Source organism: Pieris rapae, chromosome 19, assembly GCF_905147795.1.
Source record: "Pieris rapae chromosome 19, ilPieRapa1.1, whole genome shotgun sequence".
In the NCBI taxonomy this organism is placed as follows: Eukaryota; Metazoa; Arthropoda; class Insecta; order Lepidoptera; family Pieridae; genus Pieris; species Pieris rapae.
In genome coordinates, this window is record NC_059527.1 from 6202769 (window position 1) to 6222896 (window position 20128).

General features: G+C 31.0%; 3 protein-coding genes across 5 annotated transcripts in view; 2 read left to right on the forward strand and 1 right to left on the reverse strand.

The window, feature by feature from the left end:
* The first annotated feature begins 8 nt into the window (after positions 1–8).
* LOC111002558 (arylalkylamine N-acetyltransferase 1-like) lies at positions 9–4162 on the forward strand. Of its 2 annotated transcripts, none has more exons than XM_045632414.1 (5): positions 9–108; positions 864–946; positions 2025–2205; positions 2679–2881; positions 3932–4162. In XM_045632414.1, the coding sequence occupies exons 2-5, from the start codon at positions 879–881 to the stop codon at positions 4113–4115; spliced, it is 636 nt and encodes a 211-aa protein (XP_045488370.1). In that variant the 5' UTR covers positions 9–108; positions 864–878; the 3' UTR covers positions 4116–4162. The 2 variants fall into 2 exon arrangements, with proteins under 2 accessions (XP_045488370.1, XP_045488369.1); XM_045632413.1 differs by having other exon boundaries at positions 10–108; positions 847–946.
* Positions 4163–5167: 1005 nt separating this feature from the next.
* Positions 5168–8902, reverse strand: LOC111001316 (dnaJ-like protein 60). Of its 2 annotated transcripts, none has more exons than XM_045632415.1 (6): positions 8743–8870; positions 8580–8688; positions 8263–8429; positions 7116–7289; positions 6592–6694; positions 5168–6068 (listed from the first exon to the last, which is right to left on the reverse strand). In XM_045632415.1, the coding sequence occupies exons 1-6, from the start codon at positions 8802–8804 to the stop codon at positions 5958–5960; spliced, it is 726 nt and encodes a 241-aa protein (XP_045488371.1). In that variant the 5' UTR covers positions 8805–8870; the 3' UTR covers positions 5168–5957. The 2 variants fall into 2 exon arrangements, with proteins under 2 accessions (XP_045488371.1, XP_022126871.2); XM_022271179.2 differs by having other exon boundaries at positions 5170–6068; positions 8580–8673; positions 8743–8902.
* Positions 8903–10058: 1156 nt separating this feature from the next.
* The window catches only part of LOC111001311 (fasciculation and elongation protein zeta-2), a 46430-nt gene continuing 36360 nt past the window's right edge, over positions 10059–20128 (forward strand). The window contains exon 1 of the mRNA XM_022271175.2: positions 10059–10523. Coding sequence (XP_022126867.2) covers positions 10114–10523 — 410 coding nt within the window. The 5' untranslated portion in view covers positions 10059–10113. The remainder of the gene's footprint in view (positions 10524–20128) is intronic.

The following is a 20128-nucleotide window of genomic DNA, read 5'->3' on the forward strand; positions in this document are numbered from 1 at the left end:
AATGTAAATATTATCGCTGCTACCAGTGACCAGTCTATCTGGTTTTCGGAGCGATGCGCGCGCGCCAAATATAATTCACGTATTCCGTGTATAAAATATATACAAAAGGTAAGTTTAAATGCCTTTGTATTTATGTTTAACATGATATTTTAACATTCAATAACTACGCTTGGATATGTTTTTATTGAATTTTTAAATTTATTATTGTAGATGTATTAATAATTATGTAAATGAGGAAAACGGTTATTAATTTAATAATAATGAGTTAATTGTTACATAGAAAACCTAAGTGTTATATACATATGAACTGCTACTGTGTGTATTTAAAACACAACAGTTCATGAGTGTTAAACAATAAACAATTGAATTGTGACTAAAAGTTAGTAAAGAGGGTTCGATTGCCGGCGAAACAAGTTGATTTGGTACCATAATATATAACATGTCAATGCATAACTACAGTTAATTTTTATATTATATAATTTTGTTTTTCCAAAGGAATGTTTGTTTTCGTATGTAAATTTGATTCATTTGCTGTGCATTTTTGTTAATTTAGGGTAAGAACAGGATTATTTTTCATATGTAAAAATTAAAAACATATTCTAAGAACAGAACACGAAAATGAAAATAGTCTGGTTTGCGTGTTTTCACACTATGATCACTCATTGATAGGTTCACAAACAATTTTTTTTTTCAGTAATCTATCATAATGAGCTGTATTAATTAACTTTCGTTATACATATATATATTGGATACAAAAAAGTTATTTATTTACATATAAAAATTACATGTGAGAGTTGATTATTCTGAAATACGAGTAGTGTTAATTAATAGTTTCCTTTTCAACAGTAAATAAGTTATATCAGTCAACAGGTGGCAAAATGACAGACTTTACAATCCAACGCGTTGAAGAAGCAGATACAGAGGAGGTCATGAAATTATTGAGAAGGTGATAAAATAAAGTATGATAAAACATATTTCGAACAGTGTTGGCCTAGTGGCTTCAGCGTGCGACTCTCATACCTGGGGTCGTAGGTTCGATCCCCGGCTGTGCACCAATGGACTTTCTATGTGCTCATTTAACATATGCTCGAACGGTGAAGGAAAACATCGTCAGGAAACCGACATGTCATAGACACAAAAAAAGTCGACGACGTTTTAAAAATGATCATGAAATAGATTCTGAAATCTGAGGCTAAGACCTAAAGAGGTTGTAGCGCCACTGATTTATTTATTTAAAACATTTTTCGAGTAGTTCCTTGTTCCAGTAAAGTTCAACAGAACTGATTTAATTTAATCTTTAAAATTAGATAACTTTCTTGGCACGAGAACTAATCTCTAAATGACTTCTCAATATCATTGTTGTGTCTATGGGCGGCGGTATCACTTTTCCACTTACCATCAGATAAGACTCATGCCCATTTGCCCTTCTAGTACTGAAATGATAAATGTAACACAATTATACATCTGTTTTTTATAACTATGTAAATTTATATTTTATGAAAGAAGGCCAATTCCGCAGTCATCCAGAGTGGCTAGACTGGCTTCCAAAAATCTGTGTGTTTTGGATTAAACAGTATTTCACTGAGGTATAACGTATGCAGCTCGACCACGCTCGATTACGACCTCATATAGAACTGCTCAGTTTTCGGGGCCGGTGCTCCCAAATACCAGGTTCTTCCTTTGGACCAAATTCTGCGAAGGGCTCCTGGAAGTTGTGGAGGCTAGTGCCTCGTTTCAGCGCAGAGTGAAATCAAAATTTCATCAGCATCACCTTGATAGCTGGTGTCTTTCACGGTTCAAGACATTTTCTTTTGCGAATTGTGGAATCGACGGTGGTGATTATAAAGACTATACTCCTTCCTTCCAAATGCCGGCAGCGCACCCACTAAAATGGGTATCCGTGGTGGCTGAGATGACTGAAATGTTGAGCATCCCGTAGGCTAGTTTGACCAATCCTATAGAAAAAATGTGTTATAATTCGAAAAATATTTGAGAATTACATATTTTCTTATTTATAATTTCAGAACGTTTTTCGTCCATGAGCCGTTGAACAATAAAGTCGGATATTGCAAATCAGAAGATGACGAATGCATTGATCTTGATAGCTACTGTCGCCACTGTCTTCCCGGAATATCCTATAAGGCTGTTGACAAAGATGGAAACATCATCGGAGTTCTTATTAATGATGTTAGTTCGGTCAAAGATGTAAGTATTAATTGAATTACACAAGTAATTTCACATATACATAAAATACAATTTAATAATTATTCATATTGGTAACCAACTAATATACCTACACTCATAAACGCCGATAAAAAATAAACCACTGCGGCTACAACCTTTTTACGTCCCAATATAAGGTAATTAGCATCCTGTGCTTAACACAGGCCGTCGACTTTTTGGGTCTAAGGCAAGCCGGTTTTATCACGTTATTTTCCTTCACCGTTCCACCGAATGTTAAATGTCATAGACAGAAAGTCCAATGCTCGGACCTACGACCTCTAGGATAAGAGTCAAACTGCAACTAAACCAACACTGCTCTTAAACGCGATCAAGACCTGGCGACAGACTCTCTCTCACTCTTTTTATAATCAGTGTAATACATTTAATGATACCAACATTTACCGAACACAGAGAGTTTAAATATTTCATGACGTAATTATTAAATATCTTCACAGCCATTGGACTTCGATATGATATTGAGCATGACAGTTAGTCCAGATTTCAAGAAAATTCTAAACATGTTAAAAATTCGTGAGAGTGGAGCCAAATTGAGTGAAAAGTATCCAAACGATGAGAAGCTGTTAGAAATAAAGCTCGCTGCGACAGATGCGAATTGGAGAAATAAAGGTGTCATGAATAGGCTCATGCAAGAAACAGAGTAAGTTTTCTATTAAAGTTTAAATATAGAACCTCTTTATTGTTTATCGCTATAGTCACTTAAGAATTACGCTTCTAATAATCTTAATTTAGTCACATAACTGTATTTATTTTTAATCTGTGACTATAGGAAAACGCGCGTTACGTCAAACGAAACGAAATGACAAAATAATTATCTATTAGAAACTGTTTTTTTTTCATTTGATGAATAATTCAAGACAGATGTTAATTCTTTTCACCTGACGTTTTATCTATATATATTTAAAAAAATGTAACACATTTAATTGAAATTTCTAGTAAACTATTTATTGATAGACATTTTTAACTGACATAATTTAAAAGGGAAAATTATCGTAACAAAAACCAAATTCGTATGCTTAAACAATGACTGAGTATTTCAAGGAATTCTCATGACGATGATATAGCAAAATATTTTCTTGTATGGATTTTTTTCCTCCGGACAAAAAAATATATATATATTCCTTGTATAGATTTACTAATTTACAGTTATTTCCTGTTGGGTCTGCTATGATTTTAATTGAAATGTGAGTGAACTAAAAAGAACTCTAGAGAGGAAATATAAGAAAATAAACTATATTGGAGTACGACAGATAATTTTGCGCTCATAATTTGCTTTTTTAAAAGAGTACCAAGAGTTATACGCCGGCCCCTGTCTACTTTGCTGATGAGTAGGGTTGCCTACAAATTCAAATTTAATTATTCGGAATAAGTGATACCTGTCTATCTTATGTTTCATAATAAAGATGTTTTATTATTTTATTATTCATAGAATTTATTTATAGAATTAATACTAAAGTGACACAATAGGTGATAGGCTAGTTTTGCACATTTCCTTTTTTCGAAAAGGGATCCGTAATCTTTTTTTTAGTCAGCGACTTCAGTCCATTAAGCGTGCGTGAATAATAATTTAAGAGGTTCTTATTGTTAGTTACCGAGTAAAAACGTACCTATCCGATAAGACATATTAAAAAATATAAAACACTAGATTGTATTGGCTATATTTTCAAATTAAGAAATACTTAACTTACAGGAAAGTAGTTAAGGAGTTGGGCATCAGGCTTATTCGTATTGACACTTCCAGCGCTTACTCCGCTAAGTCCGCTGAAAAAATGGGCTTTTCATGCGTTTACCAGCGAGCTTACTCTGACATAAATATCATAATACCCGATCCCCCGCATTTATACGACAGAGTGTTTATTAAAGAAATGTTTTAATATTTTATAGTACAAGTGGTTTTGTTTGTGGAATAAAGATTTGTTTTCAAAATTTCTTTACTTATTTCTAGCTATACCCTATATAAAATAAAATTTTAGGTTATTTATAGTTTAGAGATTTCAAAAGTATTCAATCTACACTAATATTATAAAGAGGAAAACTTTGTTTGTTTGATTGTAATGAATAGGCTCATATTAACTACTGGACTGATTTTAAAAATTCATTCACCATTCGAAAGCTACATTATCCACGTATATAGGCTATATTTAATTTTGAACAAAAATAGGGTTCCGTAAGATATTAGGGGTTTTCGGACACAAGGTGTAAAAAATCAACCAAAAAAGTTACTTATTTTGCGTACCCTGCCTAAACTATTAAAGATATAACCATAAAATGTTCTAAGTAATTGTAGATCTTATAAATATCTACAAATAAGTCCGCGACACACTATACCCATCTATGTCGAGTGAGGCATAATAACCATACATATATAAAATTCTCGTGTCGCGGTCTTTGTGGTTAAACTCCTCCGAAACGGCTTTCCCGATTCTCATGAAATTTTGTGTGCATATTGGGTATGTGTGAGAATCGGACAACATCTTTTCATCCCCCTAAATGTTAAGGGTAGTCCACCCTTAAATAATTTTTGAATTTTTAGATAAATTTTTATTTTTTTATCAACTGTATCAACAGCATTAAAAAATACAAACAACCCTAAATTTTCAACCCTCTATTATCAACCCCTATGTTTTATTATAAATTATATATATGGCAAAACGACGTTTGCCATGTCAGCTAGTTCTATAATTAACTCACAGTAACAACAAACATGAAGTGTCATTATCATTTGTTAAATGTCAATTTAGTTCTGCGATAGCGAATTTGCGCGGGAAATTTCGCTTACCATGGAGCTACCCATCATTAGAAAGACTAATATTTTTTTCACTATTACATAATACAATTTATTAAGTCATAAAACATATAATGCCTCAAGGTTTGTAAATAAATCAAAATATATCATTTCATAAATTTATTTACTTAATTGTTAGAATATTTACAAAAATAAATTGAGGTAGTACCACAAAATCTGTATGTATTTATTCTATTTTAAGTTCGCTATTTTTATTTACATATTATTAGGTTACTATGCTGTGTAACAAGAACCTGTGTTGCTGCTGTGTAAACATTAAAAAAATAACATTTTCCATTATCTCAAAATACCAGTCAATTTATATTACAATAAGTCATATTAAATACAATTATTTTCAATATAATACTCGGAAACATAATAATTTTTTCTAGTTTCCAAGTAATTGTTAAACATGTCTTTACTCTTTAGGTTTTTTGTAGTTAATTGTTATCATGTTCAATGTTTAAATAAAATAATTACATAAATATGCCATAATAATATAATTAAATATGTATGAATACATTATATTCATAGTTTTAAAGGGTGAATGAAGGTTTTATTCATATGTCGCATTTTTAAATAATTTTGTTTGAATTTGGGAGCGTTCTTAACCATCTCCCCCCCCCAAACCCCCCAAAATTTGTCACATAAAACTTGAACGCTCCCTTTATAAAAAAAATAACCTGTGATGTTAAATAAGGCAGCAAATAAATTACAGAAATTGTCTTGAAGTGGAAGATTCGTTTTAAAGGTACATTTAGATTATTTTAGTAATTTAATTTAAAATTAATTTCTGTATAATTTAAATTATTTATTTAGTTATAGAATATGATTGTTCACATAATTTCTTGCCGTTAAGAATATTATCCGAGTCATACAATAAAAATTCTTATTTAGGATAAAATTCATAAGCATTTGTATCTAAACCTAATCACTTTTTATGATTTATTTTTTCATTGGCCAACGCTTGACCTAATGACGCAGTGGCCACTGTAGAGTTCGACGAGCTTACAATTTTGTCTAACAAAGCTTGTGTCTGCATCTGTAAAAACCACCAATTTTTGACTTGATAAAAAGGCAATATATTCACACAATTATCTTTTTACATTCTACTTTCTCTCTTTTAATTTTATATATATCCTCTAAGTTAAGCTAGTTCCAGGAAGTGGTGGTGTGCAGCTAAATCTGCCTTAAGAAATTAAGAGTTTGCCTCGACTTCTGATGAAGAAACTCAGCAACTTCTCTGAACCCGAGTAAAAAATCCATAGTAAATGCTCTAGAAGATCTAGAAAATCTAAGAAAAATCGAATTCCTGCCCATGAACCATGCTGGTCGTCGGCAATTCGAATCGCACTTCGTTGAATTTGGTCTAGAAGGAGCTGGGAATCTTCCGCCCAGAGTCGAGCACAGTACACCAAGTAAGGTCGAATTTGCGCTTTATAGAGTTTCAAGAGGAGGACCCGAGTGATTAATTGTAGCCAAACAATTTACTTATTTATCAAACCCATCCAGTATCCAAAATCTATGGAAAAATGTGTTTTAAATAAAAATTTCAAGTTACTTACACTATTAGTTTTCCCTTTTGCACTTTCTCGTACTTTTTCTAATTCTTCCGCTAACATCTTTGACTTTTCTTGTGTCCTCCTTCGATGTACTAAATATGACTGTCTGGAATTTGAATAATTGACATCATTTAAATAATATTTTTCTAGAATGAACACAAAGTAAATAAAATACCAATGTTTGAACAGATCAAAATTGTGTCATTATGTTAAATAGACATATAAGTGATTGAAAAAACAAAGCGCAAATAGTTTCCCAGTCAAAAAAAAATTATCTCTTCAAACAAATTTACTTGAACAATTAAAACAGTCAAAGATGTTGTCATTAAGTACCTAATACATAGAATTAAGCCTGGACCTTTGATTTTGGTCCATAAAACCAGTATATTGTTCAAAACAATGTTGTTGTAAACGGTTTTGACTGTAATGTACAGAACAAAGCTAAAAAAATTATAACTTTATTTATTTTCTTCTATTAAATGTTAACCTTCAGGTACTATGAAAAAAGATAAAATTGATAATTTTACCTGATTACAACAAGTTGTATTACAGCCCCAACCATAGCTACAGTGAAACATAGTACTGTTATGGCCAGATTTGAAAGTTTATTTAAACCTTTCACTCCATAATATCCAGTTTTTTCATCATTTGCTTTGTTCTTGGGCTGCTCATAAAAGTTATATGCTGTATTCTTTCTCACGCTGAAAATATATATAAAATAGTTAGTTATTCTTTTGTATGTCTACTTAAACTGCTTACCTTATCTTACTCTTGTATATATATAATTGGAATCTTGGAATCGGCTACTATGATTTTCATGAAATTTAGTATCCGGGGGATTTCGGGGGCAAAAAATCAATCTAGCTAGGAATCATTTCCAGAAAATCATTTTATTCGTGTTTTATGAACTTAAACATAGAATAGCTTGTTTAAAGATGTTAGTTAAATAAAAACTTAAATATGAATATAATTATCTTTATTTGATAATTATATTCAAATTTCATCATTTTATTAGTATGTAATTCGTACTTAAATATAATTTCCAAAAAACACAATTTATAAAAATAAAAAAAAATACTGAGCAAAGCTCAGTCATCCAGGTATTGAAACATAAATCTAACAACTTTCAATGTTTCAAGAAGAGCAGTCTGTTGGTGTATTTATCCTTGTTTTATCTAGTGATATATAAATATCAAGGTAAAGACACCTAAGCATTACAAATTATAATAAGAGCATTAGACTCCTTATATGATTTTTGCTAGGCTTACATACAATATCTAATTACACAGAACCCAAAATTGAGAGGTAATTCTACATCCATTAGTATTATTAATAGCACACTAGTTACAATATTGTAACAAAGCTTACTAGTGACACAACTCCAAATCTGCATGACTTATAGATAGACATGAAACTAATCTACTAACTCAGTTATATACACCAAACAATTAAAAATTCAACACTATATAATATTAATTGTTAATTAAATTTATTTAAATATGTTCTGTTTTCAAGCTATTTTTCATACATATATATAAAATAATTTTAAACAATAAATATTAAATCACTGCCAATGAAAAAGCTTTACATCAAGATATGCCACCTAAGAATACAAAAACAAATAAGAATATTACTATAGACTTCCTTAATCTCTATATTAAATAAAACACTTACTTGTAAGGTGAATGTGTTCTATACACATATGAATGAGTCCTTACTTGGCTGTCCATTATATTGTCATATTGTGCCCTGCTGCTTGGTTTACTTAAAATGTTATATGCTTCAACAATCTTAACAAACTTTTCTTGAGCTTTAGCATCTTTATTCTTATCTGGGTGATACTGAAATGAGAAGTTACATAATTAGTATTTGCATAGTGAAAATCTACTTTCGAAAATAAAACCACTCAAACATGGAATCTCACCCAATATCTAAAAACTATATGTAATCTTTAATGTTCTATTAATACTCAGAAGTGACTGAAAACTTACCTCTTTACTCATTTGAATAAAAGCATTTTTAATTTCTTTGTCTGAACAATTTTTGCGTAAATTGAGAATGTCGTAGTGCGATTTTCGAATTTGACTGGAATAAAAATATCTATTTATTTATTTTTTTTGTTAAGATTGTTTATTTCATTAACCACTTTCCTACCTGTTTAAACGTACAATTGTGCATATTGATTTAAAATCACAAGTACGTTTTAAAAAATACATAACGATTTTGTAAAATAAAGAGATCTAAACCATTTTTGTGGACTGTTTTTATTTTGGCAATTGGCATTTCTTAATTCTTTTTTTCTGTATTCAGCTGTTGATGTTGTCTAAAAAACTGCCAATAATCAATATTAAAATGTACATTGTCAAATTGAAAATTGAATGACAAGTGTTAAGTTTACTCACAGATAAAAAAAACTCAACTTATAGTCTACGAATGTTTCCATTACTATGTCTATTTCTGTTTAACATTAATATTTATTTATAACATAATTTTTATTGTTAAACATGTCAGTACGTACTTAATAAATAATATTATACAATTTTGCAACATAAAATTTGCATGTGTCACCGTAGAAATATCCAAAGCATCGTTCGTGAAAATGTGATTTCAAAAATACATTATTTTATAAATTGTATTAAATTATAATTCGATATTATTCTGTAATATGAAAAATTATGATAAATGATAAGAATTTATAATAACTGGTGATTAGTGTGATCAAAGTGAAATCGAATCAGTACCGAAAACGTCTATTGAATTTGAAAATGACATCGCTCAATTTAGATAATAATAAATTATTTTATTCTTAATTTTACTTACTTTGAATTCATCTTTTACACATAGATATTATTTGGTCGTTATCCCTTCGATAACCTTTTTTTTATTTATAACATCTCTTTAAACGGCTATGACTTACAATAATATTCTAAATAAATAATATTATTATGTTTCTAACATACACAAACGATTTGTGACAACAATCGAGATCATTAAATTTTTACAATATTAGTAACATTTAAGGCTTAAAATGACATGAACTATGAAAGTGATGCCAGTTAACTTTTTAATTTATAATAGTGGGTAGCTAATTAAAATATTTAATAGGTCAAAATGGGAATTTAGGACGAATAATGCCAACACCATACTCGACTGCGTTATAGGTACCTATAGTCTAAAAAGCAAAAGTTATAATTTATTTTTTAAATTTTAAAGCTGTCCTTTAATGATTACATTATTATGGTTTTTTTAGCTCTATGCTTGTAAAAATAATTGAAAATTTTTAGTCCTCAGGTTTCTCTGAAAGATCAGAATTGGATGAGCAAGTAATGGATATTATATTAAAAAGTTAATAATTACGTTTATTTTAATATACTTACTTACATTTGATAGAAACTACATGAGAACGAGCAGCTAGGCGCTGCGAAACAACCGCTGAGAGCCGACAGCTGTGTGCGCTGAGTGCTAACTTGTTTAAATTCAGTATTCGCGCGGTAAACTGCGCGGGTGGACGTACGTTTGTCGGTCATGCGAGAGTCGGCTAGCAGGATGGCCGAACTCGAATTCGAGGCGCCGCTTGCCCAAATCGAAGACGCAGATGATTGTCTTTCTACTGCCGACTTTCCGCAGAAAACCATCAACGGCAATGACATACGACTAAACAATATTAAGAATCTCAAAAGTGGAATTGTCAAAATGAAAACTGACTCCAACAAAATAAACGATAATGACGAACCCAAACCGGTGAAGTGTAAACAGGATACTCTGCAAAACGGCGAGGGAGATAATTTCACTGAGACTTTCTCTGGCTCTCTGGAAGATTTAGTTAACACCTTTGACGAGAAAATAACAAAATGCTTCGGAAATTATGAGGAGAGTGTGGAAAAACTAGCGCCGGTGCAGGTTCGCTCGCAGGAGGAAATTATGAACGAGTGCCAGTGAGTATTGATTAATTATCACCCGTGATATCATCACATTTGTAAACAAACGAAATATTTTTTTCACAAATCTATTGAATAGCGTGAAAATATTATAAACATAGGGCGGTTTCTGCGCATGGCTTTCATAGTTGTGGAATCGATCGACGTAGGGGTGTCCACCCCAGGGCGTTGGGTCAGGGGTGGCATGACGCATCGTCCCACCCTGCTTTGTTCCCATTCCGAGTTCATCGAAATGTCGCACTCGACCAAACGCCAACGACTGATTTCAGAAACCCAATTACCTACATTTAGTACACAGTTATCAGTACGTGCGCGAAATTAATTGCAAAAACTATCTATTTTTATAAGGAAATGCTAATTATACTCAATACAAATTAGTACCGTTCAGTTTTATAACTTATATAGGTACAAAATAATACCAATAGTTGCGTACTAAATTAAGTCAGAATTTGGTTCTAATATCCTAGCGCTGACAATATCCCGATTTTGGTGGTTCACTTTAGGTGAATTTATTTGCAGCTAAAAACTAAGCAATACAATAATATATTGGGGCTTATAAAACATTCTCAAAAGGTTTATAGAGAGACTTATGTTGATGAAAAACAATTTACTCTATGAAATACCTAACATGGGCCCAAAAGTTTTCAGGCATAGAATTTATTTTTGATAGAATCTGATTTCATTATTCACTAGGCAACGAGCCTTTCACTGCGATCTGCGATATGTCGATAATAGCGGTCATACAATTTTTCGATACAATTATTATAGTACGATTTGTCTTTAGCCTCAAAATAGGCTTTTGTTTCGGAGATTACCTCTATCAGCGCAACATTTTTTCCGGCGAGCATTCGCTTATTGGTAAGGTTATGTAAGTTACCAACACATAATTTGTAGTAAATGTAAATTTTGAAAAAAATTAACATAATCTCTGTTGACCGACATGAATAAAGTTATCTTAGTTTGAGTTTGAATTAAGATTTATATGTTGGTACAAATGCCGGTTAGAATTGATACTTGAGCAAACTAACAATTTTCTATTACAGAGACAAATACATAATCGACTATTGAAACATTAGATTGTAAAACTATCTATGGAACCACAGATGGAAAACTATGTAAAGAATACTACAACATTTCTCGTAGACTTTCCAAAGAGGTTCGTTTGTAACAACTGAGAGAGCTCAAACACAATTGTCTCTCACGGTACTATCGTCTAGTCTCCCCATTGTTTTATGAAGATAAAGTAAAAAAGAAATTCTTTTTTGCTCTCCAACTTGTAAACCTGGAAAATAATGGTTATACTGCATACTGAAGTTTTTATTCATTTCGCTGTTTTAATTTTAGAACAAAGAAAGGCAGATTTACACCTGGAAATTATAAGTTTTTAATATTTTGAACCGTTATGCAGTGGAATAGTAAACAAAAGTTTGTTCAGCTGTGTCAAATGTAACTTTGGAAGCTGTCCAGATGACCTACATGCCACGAAGTCGGGAACCAATAAATCGAATTTGCGAACGTCAAGGACCTTTCCTTCACACCTTTTAAATGTAATTAACCTAAATCGATATTTTTGCGTGTAAAGAAACGTGACATTTGGTTTGTTTTTTAACTTAGCATACCATCGACATGTTTACAAATTATAATTTTCAAAAAAAAAAAAAGCATTTTCTAAAGTCATTTTTAATCATTTATTTTCGTCGTAGTCCAAGATCGAATTCAATGGTTTTTTTTTTCTGAAATCTTTAAGCGTATGACCTGACCAGTTTTTAGGGTACACATCTACTGACAACTCTGTCAATTTAATAAATAATTTGATAAACTTTCGTCCCATTTACATTATCAGTATTTTTACTCTGTACGTGGTGTAGGTTATATAGGTCAGTATTATTCGCAAGTTCAACCACAGTAGCTGACCCTAATTGGCCTATAACCTTTAATGTTATATAAAGCAACGACAAAGATTTATAAAGGATTTATGTAAACAGGAGCCACTTAACCTGCATTAATGCTTTGCAATTTCGCAATTAGTAATGACATCTTTATGTCTTTGTGTTTAAGTCATTTTTACAATGCAGTAAAAGTTCTAAATGGTAATAATATTCGTCATCACATACAAATACAATTTCACGGTTAATTCGTAAAGGGTTTTAATTTATATTTTACACATGATTAGCGATTTTATATCTGTAGTAATAAAACCGTTAACAAGTAAAATGGGCGATATTAATAAAATTGATTGATAATGTAACCCACTGTATTCATATAATATATACCGTCTTTATTTATCGATATACTGCAATACATAAAATTTACGAAAATTCATAATGAAGTTTTTAAATTAAGAACAACAACCGATACTCCAACAGCAGGTGTACTGATTCGTCTGTGATTCGTGAAACACATGTTACGGCAGATGGGGCACCTTGTGCACCTTGCCGAATATTAAATCACCCGCATCATCTCATGATTAATAGCATTTTGCATGGATCCATATGCATCCGGTGTAAGTAATATGTTGTCGCATATCAATGTGCAATACTAAAGGGAATCGTTTGTAATTACATATTTCAATTCTATGACAAAAAGGATTTTTCCCATTCTATAAACAGAGTGTATGTATCAAAATAATTTCCTAAAAATGTTCAATATTAATTTAAAATATTAATTAAAATCAACTTTGACAAGAATGCAAGCATTGAGTTACTTGATACTTTATTTTTTGTTAATTATTATATTACAGTAATATTACCTACTAAGTTAACCAAGCTCCATGTAAAAGATTACCTAAATCTAATATAGTACAGCGTATAATATGAAAGCTTGCACCATGATTAACTTTCGATCGTGGGTTTGTTTACAAGTTAGCACTGAATTGCAAATCACCTCTGACCCCAAACAAGCTGATAACTTTCATGAATATAGTTAGTCCACGATAGTAAGATAATTTATTTGTTGCGGTGGGTAACCAAAAAAAATGTAGTGATACCTCATTTGTATTGGCCTTATTGCACGACGACGACGTGTGTTGACGGCATGCCGGTTCCTCACGATGCTTTCCTTCACCGTACGAACTAGTGTTAATCGCGATCATAGGCAAAAGTCTATAGCCGCGAATCGAACATGTGACCTTAGGGATGAGAGTCGCTAGTTGAAGCCTAGGGTAGGCGAACACTACTCTCTAAGTAGGAGGTTGCAAAAAAATTATATTTAACGATCTATCATAAGCCTAATAAGAATTTGAAGACAACCCTAATTTACTTATAAAGAATATTTATCATAAGAAAGCGTCCACTGGTCAGTTAGTCTCTATTAAGGGGAAGACGCTTCGTTCTAGTATTATATAATTTACTGCACTTAAACTGCTCTAACAAAAAATATCCTGAACGTTTTACCCTAGTAAAATATAATATTGACGTGTGCGTATGTGTATCTTTGAGTGTATGGGTTTATATACATTCTATTGTTGATAATTACTATTCTACGCTCGCATTGGTTAGAAATTTACCAAATTGTTGAGTTACGAGGTCCCAAAACAATTTATAAATGAGCTCATATCGTGGTTTCTGTTTAGTATTCATTATGGTTGCATTATCAAGACATGAGCGTGGCACACGACGCACGTCCGTCAACCGCATTTTGAATGTGATATGAATTTTTTATGCCTTTATGTAATTGCAAGGGGAGTTTTGGCGTGCTTTAAAACAACCTTTTCAGCCAACCCTTAGAGTTGAAAAAATCCTCTTATAACACCCTTGTACGCATATGCGACAACTTGATTAACGTTGGAACATTTTTTCATTTCGCCCAACGAGCGAGATGAGAAACTTTTTGATTATATAACGAGTCGAGTTTGTACCTCGAATACTAATTCGTAATATAACTTTCCGGTGATAACAAGGTTACTTAAATACCTTTTCATATTAATATAAATATATATATTTACACTTGGGTGCCAATTAGAAGTTCCGTCTTGTTTCCAATTTTGTACCCTGTATTCCAAAGACAAATAAGGTTGTAATTATTATATCTAAATTCAAGATTTCCTACTCAACGCTATCACTTTGATCTGTATCGAGAGAATTGACCGTTTGTTCGTGCTCAAAATTCTTCAACCGAGAATCAAACCCGTTACAAGACCGCTTAGCCACGGCCCTCACTCAATGCAATATTTTTTTAATCATATTTATACATCTGTTAAGCTTATTAAGACATATTTCTCATACTCGTTTTATCGTTGCGTGTGACTTGTGACCTTATGTGATTTCGAAACTAACCTCAGTTTCAGTTAAATATTTTAATATCATGTATCACTTCGTTGATTTCACGTCATCTTAACGAAGCATTGTAATATTATTTATATTAGAAAAGATGCCTACATTACAACACCAATGTTATAATCGTAAAATAATTTTTAAATTCCTAAAAGTCAATCCATTATTTTGATTTTTGTCATTACATAATATACATCATTACAATTTTCTTAACCTTCATATTAATTAACTTAATAAAAAGAAAAAAAATGTTTGGTCCATGTGGCAGTGTACCTTTAAGGCTGGCAGCATATTGCGATATTTCTTGTATTGCGATACTTATTCGTTGAGCGAGGAAAACACCAGCTCTGGAGTCGCTGGTACTATTTACCAATTTAATTTTCGTCGCCAAAATAATTAGCTAGAACATTGATCGGCGATTGATGATTGAAGATTGATGATGATGATGAATGATTGATGATTTTTAAAATGATTGAATAATACATAGAATATTAGGTCCCGCAATGGGGCAGAAATTCCGTGTAGTTTCATGGATCTTTCCTTTTTGGTAAAAATGTCTATGCTTACGTACTCCAACTGTTCATCATAATTAATTTAAGAATAGGTTAAGAAGATAACTGCTAATAGCCACAAATTTAAGAAACATATACATTATAAATGCGGTTTTCCTCCTCTGTCTTTGTTTTAAGGAATTTAAAGGAATTTGTACTGATGTAGCCTTTCAGGCAAGAATAAACATCTTTTTATTTGTTTGTGTTTTTGTACTCTTAGATTATTTATATATGCAATAAATAAAAAAATAGCCCTTTCGTGTCCTTTTCAAAATAATAATATGACACTTTTAAACTATACTATATGTGTGTATATATGTACCATACTCACTGATTGCCCTACACGTGTCCCTATGTGTGTATAACAGTTTGCGTGTTAAACATTATCGGAAATTGGTCTGGCCTTCCTGAATATTGCCACTTTCTAAAACATTCAAGTGATAAATTCACTTCTTAAAAGTGAAATTCAGTTGCCTAACGACATTCAACTCGTAAGCCTTATAAAAATTTAATTAATTCATGTAAAATCTTTTGCGTAATATTTTGTTATGAAGAATGTCAAAAAAGCCAAGTCTTAGTTTAATAAAAACGCATTTTTTTATATTACTAACGTAAACCGTTTTACATACTTTAAATCAGTTGACAGCGAGATACCGCCACATAAATAATGATAATAAACATTAACATGATTTATTATATAACATTAATTAAAAACAGTATGTTATTAATTATGTCGCGGTAACACTAGTGCCGCGAAACTAACACTTACAATCGGCTCGAATATTCGCCTAAATGTGATATGACCTAATAATATATTAAAATCAATAGTACATATTTATTTTATAAAATAATTCTAAATGTTCAAAACTCATAATTCTTTATTTATTTATCAATATGTACAATAGGAATCAGATTGAGGCCTCCCTAGTAAGTCAGAGACCTGTGACATGAGACTTCGGTCTTCTATAAAATAAAAAACGAGGGTACTCTAAAAATAATAAATATATAAATAAATTATAATGAATGTGTACTTTGTACGTTTGTGTGTGGAAGATGAAAAAATTAATAATTCTATGCTATAGTGTACATAAAAAAATGGATTAAGGAAAAATTTAATTTAAAGGATTTAACAATGCTTCTTTTTGTTATAATTGAATGTAGCCAATGGCTTACATTTGTTTTACATTTGTGGTATGTAAGATTATTCAAGTTAAGGATTTTATTTAAACTATTGTGATTGGCTGAGCGATTGTTGAATTGATTACGTGCAAAAATAGTCTACTGCTAATTAAATATATTTTATAATTAAATAGAGCACTTAGATATTAAAATATATTAATGCAAATTATTCGAGTTGAGTTTTTAAATCAATTTGCAGGCTTATCGACTGCGCGGCGGATGCCCTAGATATTGTTGTCGGGAATTATCAGACCTGCAGCTTGCTATTTGCATATTTACAGGTCATGTAAAATTTACATTTCTTCCGCTTTTAAATAGGGTATTTATGTAGCTGACTTTTAAAAATTAGGCAGTGTGCTTCAGACACAATCACACATCTCTGTTGTTTATGTGGTGTGTTTTATAAAGAAACTGGTTTCTGTGGACCAAAGTTTTAAAGTATGATGTCAAATAGATTTAAATATACAAGCTGTATAGTTTTAAGCGTGTCCTGTGCGGTAAGAAAACTATGACACTGGCCACTTTCGGGTAAATAAAATAAATATACATTAAAAAGTTATTATACATTTATGACGCCTATTGGTAATCTATTATTTTCTCATTAAAATTTACGCATAATTAACGTATTTTTTCTTTATTATTAAAGTTTACCACAACATATATAGTACTAAATCTACTATAAATTAGCTAAACATAAATGTAACAAAAAAATAAAAAATATATTTAGACACAGGATAAAATAAAAATGCCAGAAACTTTTGTTAAGCAGAGAAAAAAAATTCAGCAAAACAACGTGTTAGGTTCAAAATAGGCACTTTACAATGCTTTTTTTAAAGTCCACTACCGAATATATCCTTAAAATCATGTTATAAAAGTTGCCTATTATTCAAAGATTAACAAAGAACAATTTTTCTAAAAGGCACACATAAGAAAATCAGTCCTAAGTGACTTTGGCATTTCACTATTAGTATATTCAATCGTAATACAGAAGACATCTATATACATCTTGCATGTTCTTTTAGTCTTCGTAAACCTTCTTAATATAATCAAGAACCCTCTTCAATAAAATGCCGAACTCAATCGATTTAGTTACGATTATGCGGGCCGGGTTGAATGACCTCAGTTTCGCAAAGACGTACTTACGATTATTGCACCCTCGCATTCAAAGTATATTATATATACGCTTAAGTTGACTGAGTAAATTGCAATCTTATTATATATATATTTATCTATTACACACCAAACAAAAAGAGAAAAATAAATTCTCATTTTTTGCCATATCTTAAGTTCTTCAAATTTGTTAAATATTCATTATGTTTCGGAAAACATTTCAAAATTATTAGAAATATCAAATTAAGGGCCTGTTTCACAATATATGGATAAAGTGCCAAATAGCTATGCAACACATAAATTATTCGAAAGATAAAAGTTCCAAATAACATACTTCACATTTAATGACGTATAGCGCTATCTGACAGTCGTGAAACGCAAAAATACTGTTTATCCTACAAATAAGTAACAAATAGCTTATTTGGAACTTATCCGGACATTGTGAAACAGGCCCTTAGTCTCTTTAATAATAAAAAACCAGAACAAATTGAATAACAACCTACTTGTCGTGTCTACATATCATAACTTGAGAATGCCATTTTCTAATGATCTAACTTTCTGTTAATAATTTATCAAAGAAAAATTTATTGAGAAATTTAAATAAGCAGGTTCGTAATCTTTATAATCTCATTAGATTTTACACCAGATGGGTGGATTTTTTAGGTCTTAGGTACTGTAGGGCAGGCACCGAGTTAAGGTGTATACTTAAGTTTATGTATAGTAAAATATATGTAATTATTCAAGTATAAAATTAGAAGATTTAACTCGGCGCCTGGTAGCCCAGAGCTGGTACTATCTTCGCTCAATGAATAAGTATCGCAATACAGCGAGGAAATTCTGCTAGCGTTAAAGGTACACTGCCACAGGGAGCTTTTTATATTTGTTTTAATTTTTTATATGAATTAATTTAAAATTATATTTACCATTGAACTATAGAAAATTGTAAATACTGGGTATTTCATTGTTATGATTAATTTTTAATAAAAGATTCAATTCAATTGGTGAATATCACCATGAATATGAAAATTTATGAAATTCGGTTTTAAATAAGTACGTAACCAACCAAAAATATGTACCAATAATGCATTGCAACAGTGTTAATAAGAAAGTTCCCTAATGTTTGAATATCTATAACTCATGTTTGATCATTTACTAATTAGAAGTTTTATTATCGAGCAAATGTTTGGCTTAAACAAAGACTTGGCTTTTACTTAGATCGTAAAACTAAGAGTCATCATATTTCAAGTTCCTTTGTCTGTTTTCTTTGATCCAGATCAATGCCCGTCATTAAGCCTTCAAAGGCATTGAAAAATAGTTACAATTTGAAGCTATTTTAAATATTAATTAATCTGAATAAATATCACATTATATCGAAGCAATGCTGCCAGCGTTAATGGTACACTGCCACAGGGACCAACCATTAAAATTTGTTTAACTTTTCCATTTATTAATTTTTAATTCTTAATAATATACAGATTAAAGACTGTATATATGTGCTGGAAATATCATATATCGTTATTAATATTAAGGCGTTTCAAATCTGTCGCAAAAACTCTTACACATAGTCTGTGGTTTATGTGATTTCGCAGAAAACCGTATAGCTTTTAAACGTACCATATACAAAATTTACACTATATAATCTGTAGATACTTCATCGTTAAAAAAGAATAATCGTTATTTCGTTCGGGATAACGAAGGTGGTGTTGAAAGCTTTGGATTTAACTATAAAATTAAATTAATCTATAATTTATCGCTTTCCATAGAAAGTTCTTTCTTAAATTATCCGAATAGTTATGAACATTGAAAAATTATAAACGACGTAGTCTAATGAACTATAAGTGCGTGGGTAACAGTTTGAATCAAAACATTATTCGATTCAACGACTTCGATAATCGCCTTAGAAGAAAGTTTAAATTTATGACAGGGTTGGAACACAAGTTTATCTAGTATATCTATGACTTTATCGAGACTCACGCCAACTTTTGGATAATTTTAAATTTGGAACAAACTGTTTAAAATATTGCTTACTGTTTAGGATTTTTTTCTACTAGTTTTGCTTACTGTAGTAACAATTAGGGACTCTAGGAGAGGTTTACATGATTGAGTAAGCCATTGTGACTTTAATGTTTTGAATTCAATCTATTCAATGAATAGAACCTATCATTTGAATATTCGTAACGGGCTCATTGTTTAATGTCTCAATTTCATTTATTTGCGTAATACCTTTGAAATGTATTTATTCATTACAATACACTACATAATATGCAATGCTACAGTATAAGCTATCTATTTTAAAATATGTAAGCTTACAATTTTAGTCTAGTATTTGCTTAACAATGCGGCGTAGCTATTGGATAGTTTAACAATGTTTTTTTTTTTAATATTCGCGAATTATTCGAATGAGAGGTGCCCGAACGCAAAAAATTTGCTGATTTTCAACGTAGGGTATGAACGAGAGGTGACAATATTAATATTCTGCAAGAAGTCACTA